Raw genomic sequence first — 17,535 nt, forward strand, 5'->3', positions numbered from 1 at the left:
CCAAGAATTAAGGTCATAAAGCTCATCATCATCAATACATGTTTTATTTGTGTTATATACATAGGCTACTGATGTATTTGTTTTATTTACACATTCATGTAAAAGAAATTACAGCTTTGACAAGAAATTGTCAATTGACAGTTTATAACTGTCAATAGCCAATCAACATTGGAGTGTTAAGTTCTCAACCTCACCAACCTGGAAACATAACTGGTCTCTGTATGATTGCATGCAGAAAACACAATTTTACAGATGTCAATCATATAATCAATTAGTCGCCAAATTCCTATGCTTATTAGTCGATTAAGAATTTCTTTAGTCGAGTACAGCCCTATGGGTCTCCACTAACAACAATCCACTGGACTGTTGGATGCTTCATGTCCCTGAGGATTGCACACGCCTTTCCTTTTCTATGTTGGTGAGCCTTTTGCAGTTTTCCCTCAAATTTAAATAGTATATATGGTTTCACTTCTTGTTTTAACCTCTTCTTTTCATTCAAGTAGCCTAATTTGTTGCACCTGGTGCTGAGCAATTACTGCTGCTTGCAGCCTCGGGTAAGTGCTGTTTGCATACCGCTTGCTTCATACGGTTTTCCCTCAGGAGTAAGTTAAAGAAAAGTTTGGGTATGATTACCAAGTAATCACTCACTATATTAAATTGAGCTGAAAGGCAGCCATGTTTACTCTCGTTCATAGTGGCTTTTTTATTAGATGCCCTCCCCATCACCATTATGTTTGCGCATACTGAGTAGGAGAGGTGAGTTTTGATACTGTTCCCTTTCCCTTTTTACCTCTATGCACAGCAGGTGGTATTGTTTACTTTCTTCTCCCTGTATATTAAATAGATTGGGATTTAAGTTGGTTATAATTGTTTTTTTTTGTTAAGTGCTGATTGTATTGGCCTTGGCCCCTGTTCAGTGTTTGGGCTTCTGATTGCTTTCCCCTGTGCCATTACATGCATATGGTGAGTGTTTTCAGATTAATTACTTTCAGTTCACCTTTTGTTTTATTGTTATATAACGGGCCAGCTGTAAGCAGTGTGAATATTGGTTTCCCTTTTTTTCATCTTTCTGTAGCTGTTGGGTGCTGCTGTTTATTTTTATTTTTGCATAACAAACCCAAAACATAGCTTCACAGACTGTTAATCACAGTTATGTTATTTCTGCTGGGGCGTCACAGACCCCCCTGATGGCCATTGTGAATGCCCTTCTTGTTGGGGCATTGCACATTGACTGGAGGATACTGAGAACCTGTGTGGGGCAGCAGTTGAACTCCCAGCGGAGGAGCACAATCAAAAAGCCAGGCAGGCTGTTGATCTGCTATTTTCAAACATTGTAGTACTTTTACTTTTGAATTCTGGACTTTTACTTGTAACAGAGTACTTACTTCTGCATTGTAGTATTTATACTTTTACTTAAGTAAAACAGTTGAGTACCTTTTCCACCACTGGGCATGAGCAGCACACCTCTGATTATAAGCAGGGGTAGGGCCCAGGTAATAAATAAAACATGCTTCTCATCCTTCACATAGGCCAGCCGGTGCTCTGATATTCTGTCAGCAGGACGACAGTCAGCCGCAAATGCTATAGCTGCAATAGGCTCTGTGCATGACTGTAGTTCTCTTTTCCAGAAGGTGGCATTCCCGTTTTCTGTTCTGGGTCAGTTTTTCATAGCTTAATTTGATTGGATTTAGCAGATTTAAACCAGAAACACATATAAAGTTGTTGGGTGTTACTGTGTTATCAGTTCAAATCTGCGGCTGAGCCAACCGAATGAAGCTATGAGAAACTGACCGGAAACGGGAATGCACCCTGACAGCTTACCTTCTTATCAGGAGGGGAATATTGGTCAACCTGATGTTCTCTCTCTCTCTCTCTCTCTCTCTCTCTCTCTCTCTCTCTCTCTCTCTGCTAGAAAAAAAACCTTTTGGTAGTGAGCAGTCTGGTGGTGGTGCTGGTGGGTCAAAACAGCTCACGTTTTGAAGGGCCGTCCAAACCTTAAGAACACGAGTGACAGTGAGGCACAAATTGTGGGGCTCACTGTTCCAATTAAGGCTTCTGATCCAATGGATAGAGTTTGGGCAGGCGTCTCTGTCACAGCATGCAGTTTCTTTTCTTTTTCTTTTGTCTTTTTTAAAATTAGAGTAGCCAATTATTTTTACCCCTTTTTCTCTCCCAATTTAGTCATTATGCAAATCAACCCACCCCACACATTTCTGCGCTTTGCCACTGCTGTTGTACCGTACTGCATAGCCTTTACCAGCCAACACATATCTTTACCCTGTCTCCTTCTTGGCTCCCGAATTTAAATTGATCCTGAAATTCTCCATATTTTTGGGTTTGTAATGGATAGAATTACAAAATATACCCATAATATTCCTATGTATCAAACTCCCTGTTAAAATGCACCAGAATACAGGAAATCTGCTGTGTTAACCCATTAAGACCTGAGGCCGCTTCAAAAAAAAAAAAAAAATCCTAACAGTTTTTCTGAAAAAAATATAAACAATTTTTTTTTCAAGATTTTTCAAAAATAGCAGATATACAAGCTCATATAGCCAAATAACTCTAAAATGACACAGATGCGTTCCAGGTCATAATGGGTTAAAAGGTTTCTGGGGTGGAGGGGGGTAGAAACCCCCGGGCAGACCCCCCGTCAAACTTGTCCCACCCACATTCATTTAACCATACAATGTTCATGTCTGTGTATCAGAACTTTGACTTTACTAGTTTAAATCCCCCATTCATCTTTTACCTATTTTTACCTATTTTGGAGCGCCGTTGGGTATCTAGAAAAGCTGTATAGAAATTGCATTCTTGTATTATTATTATTATTAATAACAATAATAAAGAAAATAAGCAATCCCACGCCCCCCTCCAAGAAAAAGATTTTTCACAGTCCAATGTTGGCAGGAATGTCCTACTGGCTCACCTGCCAGTGAGGAGCCCCAAAGGGAGGACATGGTACCTCCATCCTATTCTTCCAATTCAACAACACTTCAGTGCAGGCTGATGATGGCCGACTGACTAACATCAGTATGCCACGACTGGAATGGGGGACATGCCTCCAGGTGAGTGGAAGATGGCAGCCACATCTCTGGGTCCAGAGCGTGTGACTGATAATCCACGCTGTCCAGCGAAAGAGTGCAACTGGTGACTGGTGTCACACTTACAATGTAGCCACACCACACGTACAGCCTGCAGGCAATGTCAGGCAATGCACTCGCCATCGTATTGGCAGCTCTGCAGGAGAACAGCGAATCCAGAGGACCAGGACACCGTGACCTTGCCCTTATCACTCATTCAGTTTATAAGGGACAATGCCATGATGTCACAAAGACAGATTTGGTTAGCGCAGGCATCTCTGCCAGAAAATGTTAGGAAGGAGCTTACCCACATGCCGGATGTGCCAGCAGTTTCCCCTGACTCCCAGGATGTGATGATGGATAAAGGCTGAACAGTCTCGGCGTACAAGAGATAGTGTTCAGTAGGGCCACACTGTTGCCAGTTTTAAACCTATAGGGCTCCCAGCCTCTGCACCAATTGGACTTGCCAAGAGCCATGGGTGTGTGGCAGGCGACAGTATACAGGGGTTCTCGTCTTCTGGCGGTGGTACCAAACAGCCGTACCAACGTCGGCAAGGGTTCCAAACCCGTCCTTCTGCTAGAGATGCACACCAGAGGAAGCCCTCTCAAGGGGGTGGGGGTTGCCACGCCAAAGCTCCTTCCCATGGTTGGACAGCTGGGATGGGAAGAAAGAGTGTCAAACCCTTGGGTACTGGCTACAGCACCAAGAGGGTACAGAATGTAGGTATGTCAGCGTCCCCCTCCTCTTTCATGGGTCCGTATGACCCGACTTGACCCGAAGGAACAGCTTGCTGTCTTTAACTCCACGTATTTTCACGTCCTAGAAAGAAAAAAAAGATTGTGGATTCAGTCCAATCTTAGACTTAAGGCGGTTTAAAAATAAAGACACTGCCTTTAAAGATGCTGAACACAGATCAGATCTGGGAGTCTATAGAAAGATGGAGTGGTTCACTTCTCAGTCAATTAATAAAAGTAAAGTAGAAAATCCATCATCAACATCATCATATTCATGGTCTCCTTCTTTGTTTTCCTCGTTTGTCATTTCTGGCTCTGTCTTCTTGCTCTACTTCTTCTTCTTGGCCATCCAGTCAGGGTTTGTTTACCTCCGTAGAGCTTTGTAATTGGGAGCCCAGCCAGGCTGTGCTCAGACGAGTCAGTGAGGAATAAGCTGGCAAATAAACAGAGAGCAAGAGAATTACAGAGAATGGGAGAGAGGAAATTAGACAATTTGATGTCAACTTTCTCCCAAACTCTTTTCATTTCAGGCAGTGACTCACATCGCAGGTCAGAATATACAATGGTTACAAAAGACTCACTTGAAAGAGTGTGATGCACTCCCCTAGTTCTCGCAGCCAGTATATCTTCTTGTTCAGACATCAAAAACACAAGATTTTCATTTAAGCAGCATTCTCTCCTCTCCTCTCCTCTCCTCTCCTCTCCTCTCCTCTCCTTACAAAGTAGCAATTAGTTAAAACAAGTCCTGTGCCTCATTATTCCTTTTCCTTTGTTGAAGTTACACATTCACAGAGAAAAACTATATTTCTTCAACCAAATTACATTTCCTAAATTATCGTGGCATATGCACATGTTCAACTAAAAAACAAACTCCATAACTCAGGAAAATAAATTGTTGGGTTTATAGTGTTCCCAGTAGTCTTGTTTTAAGCATTCCTTTACAAACTGTGTTTCCCCCCCCCCCTCTCTCTCTCTCTCTCTCTCTCTCTCTCTCTCTCTCTGTCTCTGTCTCTGTCTCTGTCTCTGTCTCTGTCTCTGTCTCTGTCTCTGTCTCTCTGTCTCTCTGTCTCTCTGTCTCTCTGTCTCTCTGTCTCTCTCTCTCTCTCTCTCTCTCTCTCTCTCTCTCTCTCTCTCTCTCTCTCTCTCTCTCTCTCTCTCTCTCTGTGTGTCTCTGTCTCTGTCTCTGTCTTTGCAGGGTATTTTTGTGTTGGGTCTGCCATATGCGTTGGTCCATTCAGGCTATGTGGGTCTACTGGTGTTGGTCCTGTCAGCCTGGCTCTGTAACCACACTGGCCAGCTTCTAGTGTCCTGTCTGTACGAAGAAGAGTACAGGTCCACTTCATTATTCTATTCTATTCTATTCTATTCTATTCTATTCTATTCTATTCTATTCTATTCTATGCTCTGTTTCACTTGACCTTAGTTGATTTAACAACGCATGACAGGCAGACACTTGAAACCTTTTATATATAGAACAATATTCTATTCTACTTAATCCTAAATCCTAAACATTTTATTGTGTTCTGTTCTTTTCTATTTCCATCAGTGCTATTTTGTTGTGTAATATTTCTGGTCATTTATGGAAGGATTTTTATTTAACATACGCAAGAATGTTGTAATAATGTTTTTAAATGGCATTAACATTGCAGTGACATAGCTTGTAAGATAAGTAAGCTAGTAAGTTTAGAATTAATATCACCGACCCCTGTCACAGTTTTGTTGATTAATCACAATATTGAATTATATTGACAGGACCAAAAAGGCTCAAACAGACATTTGGGATTGAACTATTGTACTTGTTTTATTTTTTTGTGCTATCAGTGTTGGTTCTGGGCCGGTGTCGAGGGTTCGAGTCCGACACAGCTACCAGGACATAGCGGAGGCATGCTGCCAGGCACTGTGCCCAAAGTGGGCTGGACTGGGGGGATGGGTGGTGAATGTGGCTCAGGTAATACACACACACACACACACACACACACACACACACACACACACACACACACACACACACACACACACACACACACACACACACACACACACACACACACATACACGGACACACACACATACACGGACGGACGGACGGACGGACGGACGGACGGACGGACGGACAGACGGGGTGCAAAACATAGTCTCGACCACGCCTTTGGCCTGGTGGAGACAATAATTAATGAATGTAAAGTTTCCGTCTGTCTTGTGTGTGTGTGTGTGTGTGTGTGTGTGTGTGTGTGTGTGTGTGTGTGTGTGTGTGTGTGTGTGTGTGTGTGTGTGTGTGTGTGTGTGTGTGTGTGTGTGTGTGTGTGTGTGTGTGTGTGTGTGTGTGTGTCCAGATCATAGAGCTGCTGATGACCTGTACTCTGTACCTGCTGGTGTCCAGCAGCCTGCTTTGGGACAGTCTGTCAGGCATGGCTGTTCCCAGATCTGTGTGCTCGCTGCTCTCTCTGGCGTGTGTGCTGCCCTGTCTGCTGCTCACTGACCTCAGACCAGTGTCTACACTCAGCCTGCTCTGTTCCCTGGCTCACATAGTCATAAGGTGAAGTATAGTTAACCACGCAAACCCCCAGAAGCAAAGATTTGAGTTAAAAATGTTCGCTTTAAAATAATATATATTATATATTCAAAGATTTGCACAAATGTTCTCGCTTTTTCAAAAATAGCAGATCTACAAGCTGCTATTGAATTAAATAGCCAAAGTATGAAATAATGCTTTTTAGCTGAAATCTTTCCTGGTCTTAATGGGTTAAATAACCTTTTATTATTATGGATAAATTATGGATTGCTCCTGAGTCAATCCAACTGATACTAGTTGATTGTCCAATGTATTGTTATTATTAGTTTATACTTAAGTTACAACGGCTAAGAAATTAATGAGTTGTGCTGTTGCTATTGGTTTAATGAATTTCCTTGATTACGAATATGTCGTTATGCCGGCCTGTGGCTATGAGCCACTTTAATAGAATTGATTTACTTAATAACATTATGAAATTGGTTTTCCAAATGTTTGTATATTTCATTTTTTAGCTTTATTAGGATTTATATAACTTTGTCGTATTTCATAACATTTTATTACAACTTGTTCTCTACTTCCAATACTTTATTACATTTTTATTGGTTCACATTCTTACCTCTCTTCTTTTACGTTGAGGCTATTATTTTGCCTCTTGTTTTATGAACGGTTGAAGGTTGATCTTGGCAGTAACTCAGATTAGTCGTAAAATTATGTCTTTACTCCTTTATGTCTTCTCTTCAGAGGTGGAAGTAGCTTATTACATAAAAGTAGCAATACCACAATGTAGAAATATTCTGTTACAAGTAAAAGTCCTGTATTCAAAATGTAGTCGAGTAAAAGTGCAAAATCAAAATATACTTAAAGTACCAAAGTAAAAGTACTCATTATGCCGAATGTCTCATTTCGCAAGTTTCAAAATGTACAAAGATCTTTTGAAAATAGACGATCTACAAGCTTACAACTCACCGTGATACGATGTGAGCTTGTAGATCATCTATCTTCAAATAACTGAAGTGGTTGTATAGGGCTGAAGTGTTAAATGTATGTTTTGTAATAATAATTTAAATCTGCAAAGTAACTAGTAACTAAAGCTGTGGAGTATAAAGTAAATATTTGCCCCATGTAGTGGAGAAGAAGTGTAATTATCGAAGGATATTTGCCCCATGTTGTGGAGTAGAAGTATAAATATCGAAAAACAGAAATACTCAATTAAAGTACAAGCACCTCAACATTACTTACCCCATTAAAACCGGGAAAGCATCAGTGTCATTTATTGATTTTAGCGTTGGCTATTCAAAAATCGCAGATATACAATTTTGAAAAATCTTGAAAGAACTACCGGTTTAGAAGGGATTTTGTAGAATCTTAATGCATTGGTTCTCAAAGTGGGGTCCGGAGACCCCCAGGGGTCCTTGGGGGTGTTCCAGGGGGTCCCCAGCAAAAGTAGTTAACATAGCATTACAATAATCTTAACAACTTTATCAATTTATACGTTGGCTATTCAAAAATAGTAGATCTACAAGCTCACAGCGCGTCATTTTGTGCCGCGCTGCGAGCAGATCTGCTATTTTAGAAAATACTTGAAAAATATCGAAAATGTTTGGAAAACTTTGAATGATTTCGATGTTTTAACCCCGAATCTTCTCTTCTGGGGGTCCCTGGCACAAAATATTTTCAGATGGATGTCCGTGGCCAAATACATATCAAATTGGGGGTCCCCAGCACAAAAAAAGATGGAGAACCACTGTCTTAAAGTACTCAAGTAAATCATGTACTACTTACCACTGTTTACTCCTTTTTACGTGTCTTTTCTGGCAGTGTGTTGGTGATGCTGTACTGTGTGAGTCAGGCCAGTCGCTGGTCCTTGTCCGGTCTGTCTGTGTCTGTGGACCCAGAGGACTTCCTGGTGTCCGTCGGGGTCATCATCTTCTCCTACACCTCGCAGATCTTCCTGCCTCCCATAGAGGGCAGTATGGAGCACAGGGGGCAGTTCACCAGCATGCTGCAACAGAGTCTATCTGCAGACTGCAGACTAGGGGGTGTATCTCATTGTGAGACTAGGGGGTGTATCTCATTGTGGGCGTTTCAGAAAGGGGGCGTATCCCATTGCCCCACTAAGGTTATGGTTAGGGTTAGGTTTAGGTTAGGTCCTATATTCCCCGCTCTCCTAGGAGTACGGTCCCGAGGAATACGAAACGCCCCCCTATAATACGAAACGCCCCCCTATAATGCAAAACGCCCCAATAGGATACGCCCCAATAGGATACGCCCCTAGTCTGCAGTCTGCAGACAGACCCCTCTCGCATGCTGCAGTGGACTCACGCTGCAGCCTGTGTCATGAAGACCACGTTTGCCCTACTGGTTAGTAGGCATGTAACCATTCACTCAACTCATGATACGATTCCATTCACAATATAGGCTCACGATATGATTTTTTAAACACAAAATTATTTTCCAGACAAATGACTGATTTTGTTCTTCTTTTTTTTCCTACACAAATCCAGTATTTTCTTCTCTTTTTAGTTGTTCTTACAATACTGTGTTTTCTCTTATCCTCTTTTCAATACAGTAGAAATTACTGAAAACTATTTTTTTATCAATTCTCTTACAAAGATCCTGTATTTTCTTCTTTTTTTTCACGCGCCCTCTGCTGTTTGCATTGCGATACAGTTTTTTAAATTAAATCGATTTACGATAAATCGTTACATGCCTACTGGTTAGCAACACTTTTGTTACGTTAGGATCAGAGGTTATCAAACATTTTCATGTACAAAGAGCTGCAAATATGAAGGAGGGTAGGTGGAGAAATTAACCACTTAAATTCGACACATACGGTATACTGACCAGGGCCCCCAGGGGTCTATACTTGGTCCCCTCTTCTTTTTTTTTCCTCTACACCAAATCTCTATAACTATATAACTCTATAATACCAAATCTCTTCTACAGAAAATTGCCGATCAAGCTCGCAACATGATATGTTGTGCTTCCGGTAGATCGGCTATTTATGCCAAATGTTCTCCTATTTTCACGAAAAATTGGCAAATTTTTTCACTGAATGTTCGTCTATTATGACATGCCCAGAATAGGTTAACCACTTAAACCCCATATGGGTAACCGGAGTCCCTCGGGGCTCAATACTAGTGTTTTTTTCTGTAATTGTGGGGAAAGCTTTCACTGCAAATAGCAGATTGACAAGCTCACAACATGACGCTTTGCGTTGTGAGCTTGTCGATCGTCTGTTTTCACAATACCGATGCTGGGGTTTAAGTGGTTACAGATAGATGGATGGACAAAACAAATGAATGACCAGCGAGGTGAACTAATGAACTAATGAACAGAACATGTGGGACAAACTGACTAACGGGTCGTTAATTGGTCGGCTTGATTGATTGTCGTCCTCCTCATCCAGGCTGTGTTGACATGGGGACAGGGGACTGGTGAGGTCATAACAGACAACCTACCCTCTGACCTCCGACCCCTAGTCAACCTCTGTCTGTTGGCCAAAGCCCTGCTGTCCTACCCCCTGCCTTTCTACTCCGCCGCTGAGATACTGCACACCTGTCTGCTCTCAGGTACAACACACTACGCCAGTGTTTCTCAAACATTTTCATGTCAAGGACCCCCAAATTGTCCCCCAAAACAGGTGAAAAAGAGTTGGCTGAAATTGTTTTGTGCAAGCTACCCACAAATTGCAGTTACATTCTAAATAAGAATAAGTAGAAATATACCAAATATACATTAAGTGTGTGATAAAGACAGAATTCCTCAGTCTCTTGGGTAAATAAAATATAAATCAATAGCAGCAGATATAAAATATGCATACATTGTATGGGAATGGGAGTGTGGTGGGAGTACTATATACATAAAGTGATAGTACCCATGTTCAATGTAAGACTGAAATGGTAATAGGGCTCAGAGGATAGATAGATGGATAGATAGATACTGTAGTGTAGATAGATCGCGGTGGCCTGCATTTGCATGTAATATTATTACTTTTGTGGCCTGCCAGTAAAGCATGGTGAATTGAATGGAAGCGATTGCTGTGCCGCCCTGTCACCTCAGTCAGTGTTTATTATTCAGTCTGCCACCGTGTGTTTGACTTGAGACAAAGCAACTTTATGGGCTACAGTAACTGCAGCTCATAAAGTTGAATAAAACATAAACAATACTTGAAGACAAGTAGATTACTACTAATGCATTCATACTTGGTTACGTGCCGCGCTGTGCACCGACAATTGCCGATCTACAAGCTCACACCGCGTGACATTGTAGATCACCTATTTTCGGTGCACGAGACCGGAATGCAACTACGGTACATACTAAGTATAAAATACATGACAAAAACATAGAATCATGTGGATCCACATGGGAACGGTGTGGCACCAATATGGTAAACGGTGCATTTATATAGCGCTTTTATCCAAAGTGCTTTACATAGATTGTGGATTACATTCACCCATTCACACACACATTGATGGCGGAGGAAACCATGCAAGGCACCAACCTGCTCATCGGGTGCAATTAAGGGTTCAGGATCTTGCTCAAGGACACGTCGACACTAACTCTGGGGGAGCCCGGGATCGAACTGGGAACCTCATGGTTGCCATCCCGCCACTCTACCGGCCACTCTACCCCTGAGCCACTGCCGTCCCATAATATGGATCTTGAACTTCATGTGACCAGCCTGTGACGTCAGTTATCTATGGAATATGACTCCAATTTTGGGCAAAGTTTTAGCTCAATCGCAGCCCAATTGACTTCCATTGTCAAATTAAAGTTAGATATTTCCAAAAGTCTAAAAGAAAATTTGTTGAGGTACTTCTGTGGCCTTCTGGCAGTGTGCACAAGACATTTGGTGCTGATCAGTCCCAGCAGTTTACCAGGTTAGCTCGGGTCACACAAACAGACAGACACAGACAGATCATCTTATAGAGAGCTAGACTCCTGCAGAGCCATGCCGCAAAAACAGTCCTACAAACCTACAATGGATCTATTGCAGTGATTCTCAAAGTGGGGTCCAAGGACCCTCAGGGTTCCCTGAGGTGGTTCCAAATGGAACCCATATAGGTCTGTATCTCTGAGAGTTATTTGGGGGTCCTTAGAATTAACCAATTTAGACCTGTTGTAACCTATACGTCTTTTTACCATTCATTCCGGGACAGCGTCTGTGTCAGATTAATTGCTATATATTTATAGCAACATACATTTTAAATGTTTTGATTAAAACTTAGTTTAGGATTTAGAAGGCATGTATAGAATGGGCCTTAGTAATAAGTGGGAAAGGTTGGAGAACAACTGATCTGTTGTATCTCCACTCTGTCCCGACAGGGCCCAGCGTGCCATCCCACCCCACACATACAGGAGGAGCTGTGTCCTACGCCGGCCTGGTGCTCCGCGGTGCCCTGCTGATGGCGTCCTTTCTGTTGGCCCTGCTGGTCCCTCGGTTCTCCCTCCTCATGGGCCTGACGGGCAGCGTGACCGGGGCGGCCATGGCGCTCATACTGCCCTGTCTGTTCCACCTGCAGCTGAGGTGGAGCCGCCTCTCCTGCAAGGACAGAGTCATGGACGTGGCCATACTGGCTTTAGGGCTGAGCTGCAGCGTGTCCGGCCTGGTATGCTCCGTCAAGAGACTGCTACAGGGACTGTAGGGCAGGAGGGTGGAATGAATGGATGAACCGATGGATGGATGGATGGGTGAACCGATGGATGGATGGATGGATGGGTGAATCGATGGATGCAGGGTTCGATTTGCCTCGCCATGCCTCTGCTTTTGATATCCCCCCTCTGCATGGTCACTCAATCATATCACTGGTAGGGGATATGTTTAATCTCTGCTTCTGTGTCAAATTGAATTAAATACATACATTTCCTTTTGGGAAATGCATGTGTTTGATTAGCTCCATAAAGAACCTCTCACTCCGCTATACAGCTCCGAGATGAGGTTCTATGTCGTTCTCATCCAGGATTGGTGGAACGTCCGCCAAGGCTCCGCTGTTTACCCTTTTGTATACGTCGTATCCCAAAACTAATGGTAGATTCCAAACCGCACGGAAGGTTTGGTCAGCGGCATAATATTTTAGGTCGGCAGCGAAACTACCTGTTTAAATCGCTTATTTAGTCAGCCTGTGGCCATGTTTCCCATTCAACCCGGAAAACCCCCCTACGTCCGCTGCCAGTACTGCTCCCGGTTTGGCTACAATGGGAAACATGGCCACAGGCTGACTAAATAAGCGATTTAAACAGGTAGTTTCGCTGCCGACCTAAAATATTATGCCGCCGACCAAACCTTAAACATCCGTGCGGTTTGGAATCTACCATTAGTTTTGGGATACGATGTATACAAAAGGGTAAACAGCGGAGCCTTGGCGGACGTTCCACCGATCCTGGATGAGAACGACATAGAACCTCATCTCGGAACTGTATAGCGGAGTGAGAGGTTCTTTATGGAGCTAGTGTTTGATATTTGTTTACATTGCAATTTAACAGTTTGATAAAAAAAACTTGTGAAGATTAAAAAGAAAAAATATTATGCACTTTCGTGTAAGTGGAAATGTCCCCGTCTGTTTGTTTGTTTGTTTGTTTGTTTTATTTATAAATCGAATCTTGGATGCATGGATGCATGGATAGGTGGATGGGTGGATGGACAGACAGACGGATGTACGGACGGACGGGCATGGAAGAACCAATAAATGGACATAATGGGAAAGTGAATTGATGAACAAGGTAAACTGAGTCGATTGCGCAGGAGTAGAGGCCCCTAGTTCAAACATCACCTGTCGCCATGGAGACCGATAGGCTCTACTACGATGCAAGATGTTTCCTCATTAGGGAGAGGCTGATAATACCTGGAAATATGATTTTGTCGGGCGGAAACCTCATACAGTATGTCCAAAACCATTACTTTTCAGGATTCAAATTCAAAAGTAGCAAAAATAGCAGATCTACAAGCTCAAAACGCGTCACGTCTTGATGCGTTTTGAGCTTGTAGAACTGCTATTTTTGCTATTTTTGTGTGACACTGTAGTATGATCAAGTATAGGGCATTTACATTAAAAACATTAAAGGTTAAAATATGGAGACAAGCGGTTTCTGCCCGACGGCGATGATTTGTTTTTTTGTGTTCACATTAAAGAGCAAATCCACAGACTGTATTCCGGTGAAGTGACGCTTGATTGGGAACTTGAGGGCTTAGATTTACGAAGCATCGCATGCACTCCTGTTTCATTACAGTAAACCAATGTTATGTTTAGTTCAAAAAGGAAAAAAAGCACAGATTGTCGTTTAGTGGTGCATGTGCGTACTACAATTTCTCAGTAGTCTTGTTTTGTTCGACAAAAGCAATTACTCTCGGTCCCTTTGTTGCTTAAATGTTTGTGGTTTTGCCTCGCTGTGTTGTTCCCACAACGGGAAGAGAAAATAGGAGATCTGTGCGTCGGTTAATTTGTCACGTTCCGCTAAAGTTGTGCGTTAGGCTGACTCTGACACTGTGTGTGTGTGTGTGTGTGTGTGTGTGTGTGTGTGTGTGTGTGTGTGTGTGTGTGTGTGTGTGTGTGTGTGTGTGTGTGTGTGTGTGTGTGTGTGTGTGTGTGTGTGTGTGTGTGTGGTGGTGGGGGGGGGTGTCGGATGAGTTGAATAAGGTCAAATGAAATGGAAAGAGATTGAGAAGAGGACAAATTGTATTTGTGCCGTCTTTATTAGTATCCTGGTTTGACCGTGGACGTCACGATCATTCATTGTAACATTTTATTGTGACTGGGCATGCACGCACGCACGCACACACACACACACACACACACACACACACACACACACACACACACACACAGACACACACACACACACACACACACACACACACACACACACACACACACACACACACACACACACACACACACACACACATATATACAGTATATACAAACTGACACACAAATACGTACACAACCCCATGCCCTCTGACTCACACAACACAAACGGATATACACATACTGTATATATACACACTAGCATACACACACACACACACACACACACACACACACACACACACACACACACACACACACACACACACACACACACACACACACACACACACACACACACACACACACACACACACACACACACACACACACACACACACACACACAGAGAGCTATGCTACAAAGCCCTCATAAAATTGAGCCATGAAGAAAATGTGGAAAAACATTTTAATTATTTCCGATCACAGAACACAACAATCCTTTTCCAAAAAGCTCATCAAAAAGTTTGCAACCACATTTGTTTCTAAAGTCTTAATAAGCATTACTTGATCATTCATTTACAATTAGAGACAGATGGGGGGAGGGGAGGGCGAGAGAGATGTGAAGGAGAGACAGAGCATGCACAGTAAAATGTGTTAATTGTATACTCAACAATTGTTTAAACATTTTGGGAAGTAGCCAATCTACAAGCTCACCACACGTTGCATAGCACACGTTGCATTGTGAGCTTGTAGATACCAGTTGGACGAACTTGAAGATCTATTTTTGAACGTGTTTAAAAATGTATGAACATTTTTCAACATGGAAACGACTCTGAGGATTATGCAAGAATAATTACGATTATATCAAATAATTGTGATTAGGCGATTATGTCGTTGCTGTCGGGTGGAAACCTCATATGTCCGAAACTGTTACTTTTCAGGATTCAAATTCTAAAAATATCAAAAGTAGCAGATCTACAAGCTCAAAGCACCTCGCTTCGCGCCGCGTTTTGGCTTGTGGATCTGCTACAGTTGATGCTTTTGTGTGACACTGTAGTGTGATCAAGTAGGGCATTAACATACGTAAAAACACAAAAAGTTAGAATACGGAGATGAGAGGTTTCTGTCTGACAATGTAATGATTGTGACTAGGCCTACATGTCCTCAGACATTTCAGTAGGCAGAGATTGTCTGGATATTATATGACACTAATTGAGGTGGAATATTCTCCCTTGTTAGATGGCGAGAGACATCTTTAATTAAAGAGTAGGAGTGCTTCTCTTTACACTGACAAAGTTCACACAGTATACCTCAAGTTCAGAGATCCCCCCCACCCTCCCCCACACACACACACACGCACACACACACACACACACACACACACACACACACACACACACACACACACACACACACACACACACACACACACACACACACACACACACACACACACACACACACACACACACACACACACACACACACACACACACACACACACACACCTCCCTCTGGCATGAAATCCTGTCAGTGGTATCAGCAGATTTTGTTTTTCTGATGAGCATTGTAACACTGTATATACTTAAACTGTGCTACTTTTGATATTTCATTATATGTGTTGCTTTAGCGAGTGGGACTCTGCGATTGATTTTGCCACCTTCTGCTTTGGCAGCGTGTAGAATGCATGCGTCATGCCAGTAAAACACTCACTGAAATGAACTTAGAGAGATGACATGGAGACAGACAGAAAGACTGAGAGACTCCCGCGTGCGCGTGCACACACACACACACACACACACACACACACACACACACACACACACACACACACACACACACACACACACACACACACACACACACACACACACACACACACACACACACACACACACACACACACGCACACACACACACGCACAGAGAGGAGAGAGCGAGTCATTGTTATAACCCTGGCCATTTCATGTGCAGTGAAAGGCTTTAAAAAACACTGCAAAAAAATATTGCATTGGCGGCACTGTTAATTCTGATGATGAAAACACCATAAACCCCATCAATAATCACGTTTTGCCCGACTAATTCTCAATTAAAACTAGACACCGTGAACTTTACTGTAAATAGCAGAGACGGGAGATGATTTTGCATTTTCGTGTGCTGATATATGACAAGGTAAAAATGTATTGGGAGGCTAGGACAATCAGTCTGATAGAGCTGCCACGGTTCACTGGGCTTCATAGATGCTTCACATGCTAACACGAGTGCTGTTGAAAAATGATCAACCACGTGAACCCTAGTGCGGTGGTTCTCAAACTTTTTCATGTCAAGGACCCCCAAAATTATACGTATTTGGCTGCGGACCCCCATGTCAAAATATTTTGTTCCAGGGACCCCCAAACGCAAAGATTTGAGTTAAAAATGTAAACATTCAAAGATTTCCACAAATTTTCACGATTTAAAAAAAATAGCAGATCTACAAGCTATACAAGCTATACAAGCTCATAGTGCGGCACCGAGTGCTGCGCTATGAGCTTGTATATCTGCTATTTTTGAATAGCCAAAGTATAAAAGGTTAAAGTGGTTAAAATGATTGTGATGCTATATTAACACATTTTGCTGGGGACCCCCTGGAATCCCCCCAAGGACCCCTGGGGGTCCCCGTACCCCACTTTGAGAACCAACGCCCTAGTGTCCCTAATATATTGGGCATGCTATAGAGTCTATAGCATGTAAATAGTAATTTACGCATCCTACCTGGGTCACGATTTTTTCTCCCCATTCAGAATTCCCATAGTTTAATATCGCGCACAAAAACTGTGTTCCAAAAATAAACACATGATCCCGGCAGTTTGACTCACATGGATATGAAGCATCAACTGACGGCGAGAAAACGCTAATGTTACTGCTACATCGATACAGAGCCACCTCCCCGACAATATCGCCGGGACAGTTTTGTTTTTTTTGGACCACAATGCTTATATGATACAATTTTAAGATGACCCAATGTTATTCTCCATAGAGAAATGACTTCCGTGAACCAGGGGATCAACGAGTGACGTCAGGACTTCGGTACTCTATGATAGATGGACATGCAGCGAAAATAGCAGATCTACAACCTCAACGTGCCGTGATACGAGGCATTCTGAGCTTGTAGATTGGCTATCTTTGCTATTGCGTGACACAGTTGTGTGAAGTAATTAATTTATTAATTTGAGATGAGATTTTTGGTAGAAAAATCTGATAACTGTTTTACTGTTATGTTTGATCATGCAGAGCCTCTCGACATTTCTCTCGACACAATACACAATACCATGTTGTACACAGTAAAAGGTGTAAAAACCTGGTTCCTCTTCACACTTTCAGTAATTAACACGGGCACATTAGACCTAATTAATTAATTCATTGCTCAGGCTCTTGAGAAAACAGATTCCGAGAACCGATTGAAAACCTTTTGT

The 17,535-nt window shown here is 42.5% G+C and overlaps 1 protein-coding gene across 1 annotated transcript in view; it reads left to right on the forward strand.

The window, feature by feature from the left end:
• LOC308102829 (vesicular inhibitory amino acid transporter-like) overlaps nucleotides 1–11,978 on the forward strand; it is a gene marked incomplete at both ends in the record, with an annotated part of 18,404 nt that extends 6,426 nt beyond the window's left edge. Inside the window, 7 exons of the mRNA XM_080452683.1 lie at nucleotides 5,014–5,150; nucleotides 5,640–5,766; nucleotides 6,152–6,354; nucleotides 8,149–8,371; nucleotides 8,644–8,691; nucleotides 9,740–9,902; nucleotides 11,659–11,978. Of these exons, the coding sequence (XP_080308809.1) occupies nucleotides 5,014–5,150; nucleotides 5,640–5,766; nucleotides 6,152–6,354; nucleotides 8,149–8,371; nucleotides 8,644–8,691; nucleotides 9,740–9,902; nucleotides 11,659–11,978 (1,221 nt within the window). The remainder of the gene's footprint in view (nucleotides 1–5,013; nucleotides 5,151–5,639; nucleotides 5,767–6,151; nucleotides 6,355–8,148; nucleotides 8,372–8,643; nucleotides 8,692–9,739; nucleotides 9,903–11,658) is intronic.
• Nucleotides 11,979–17,535: the final 5,557 nt, after the last annotated feature.

The sequence above is a fragment of the Gymnoscopelus braueri genome (assembly GCF_963280865.1).
Source record: "Gymnoscopelus braueri genome assembly, chromosome: 16".
Lineage (NCBI taxonomy): Eukaryota > Metazoa > Chordata > Actinopteri > Myctophiformes > Myctophidae > Gymnoscopelus > Gymnoscopelus braueri.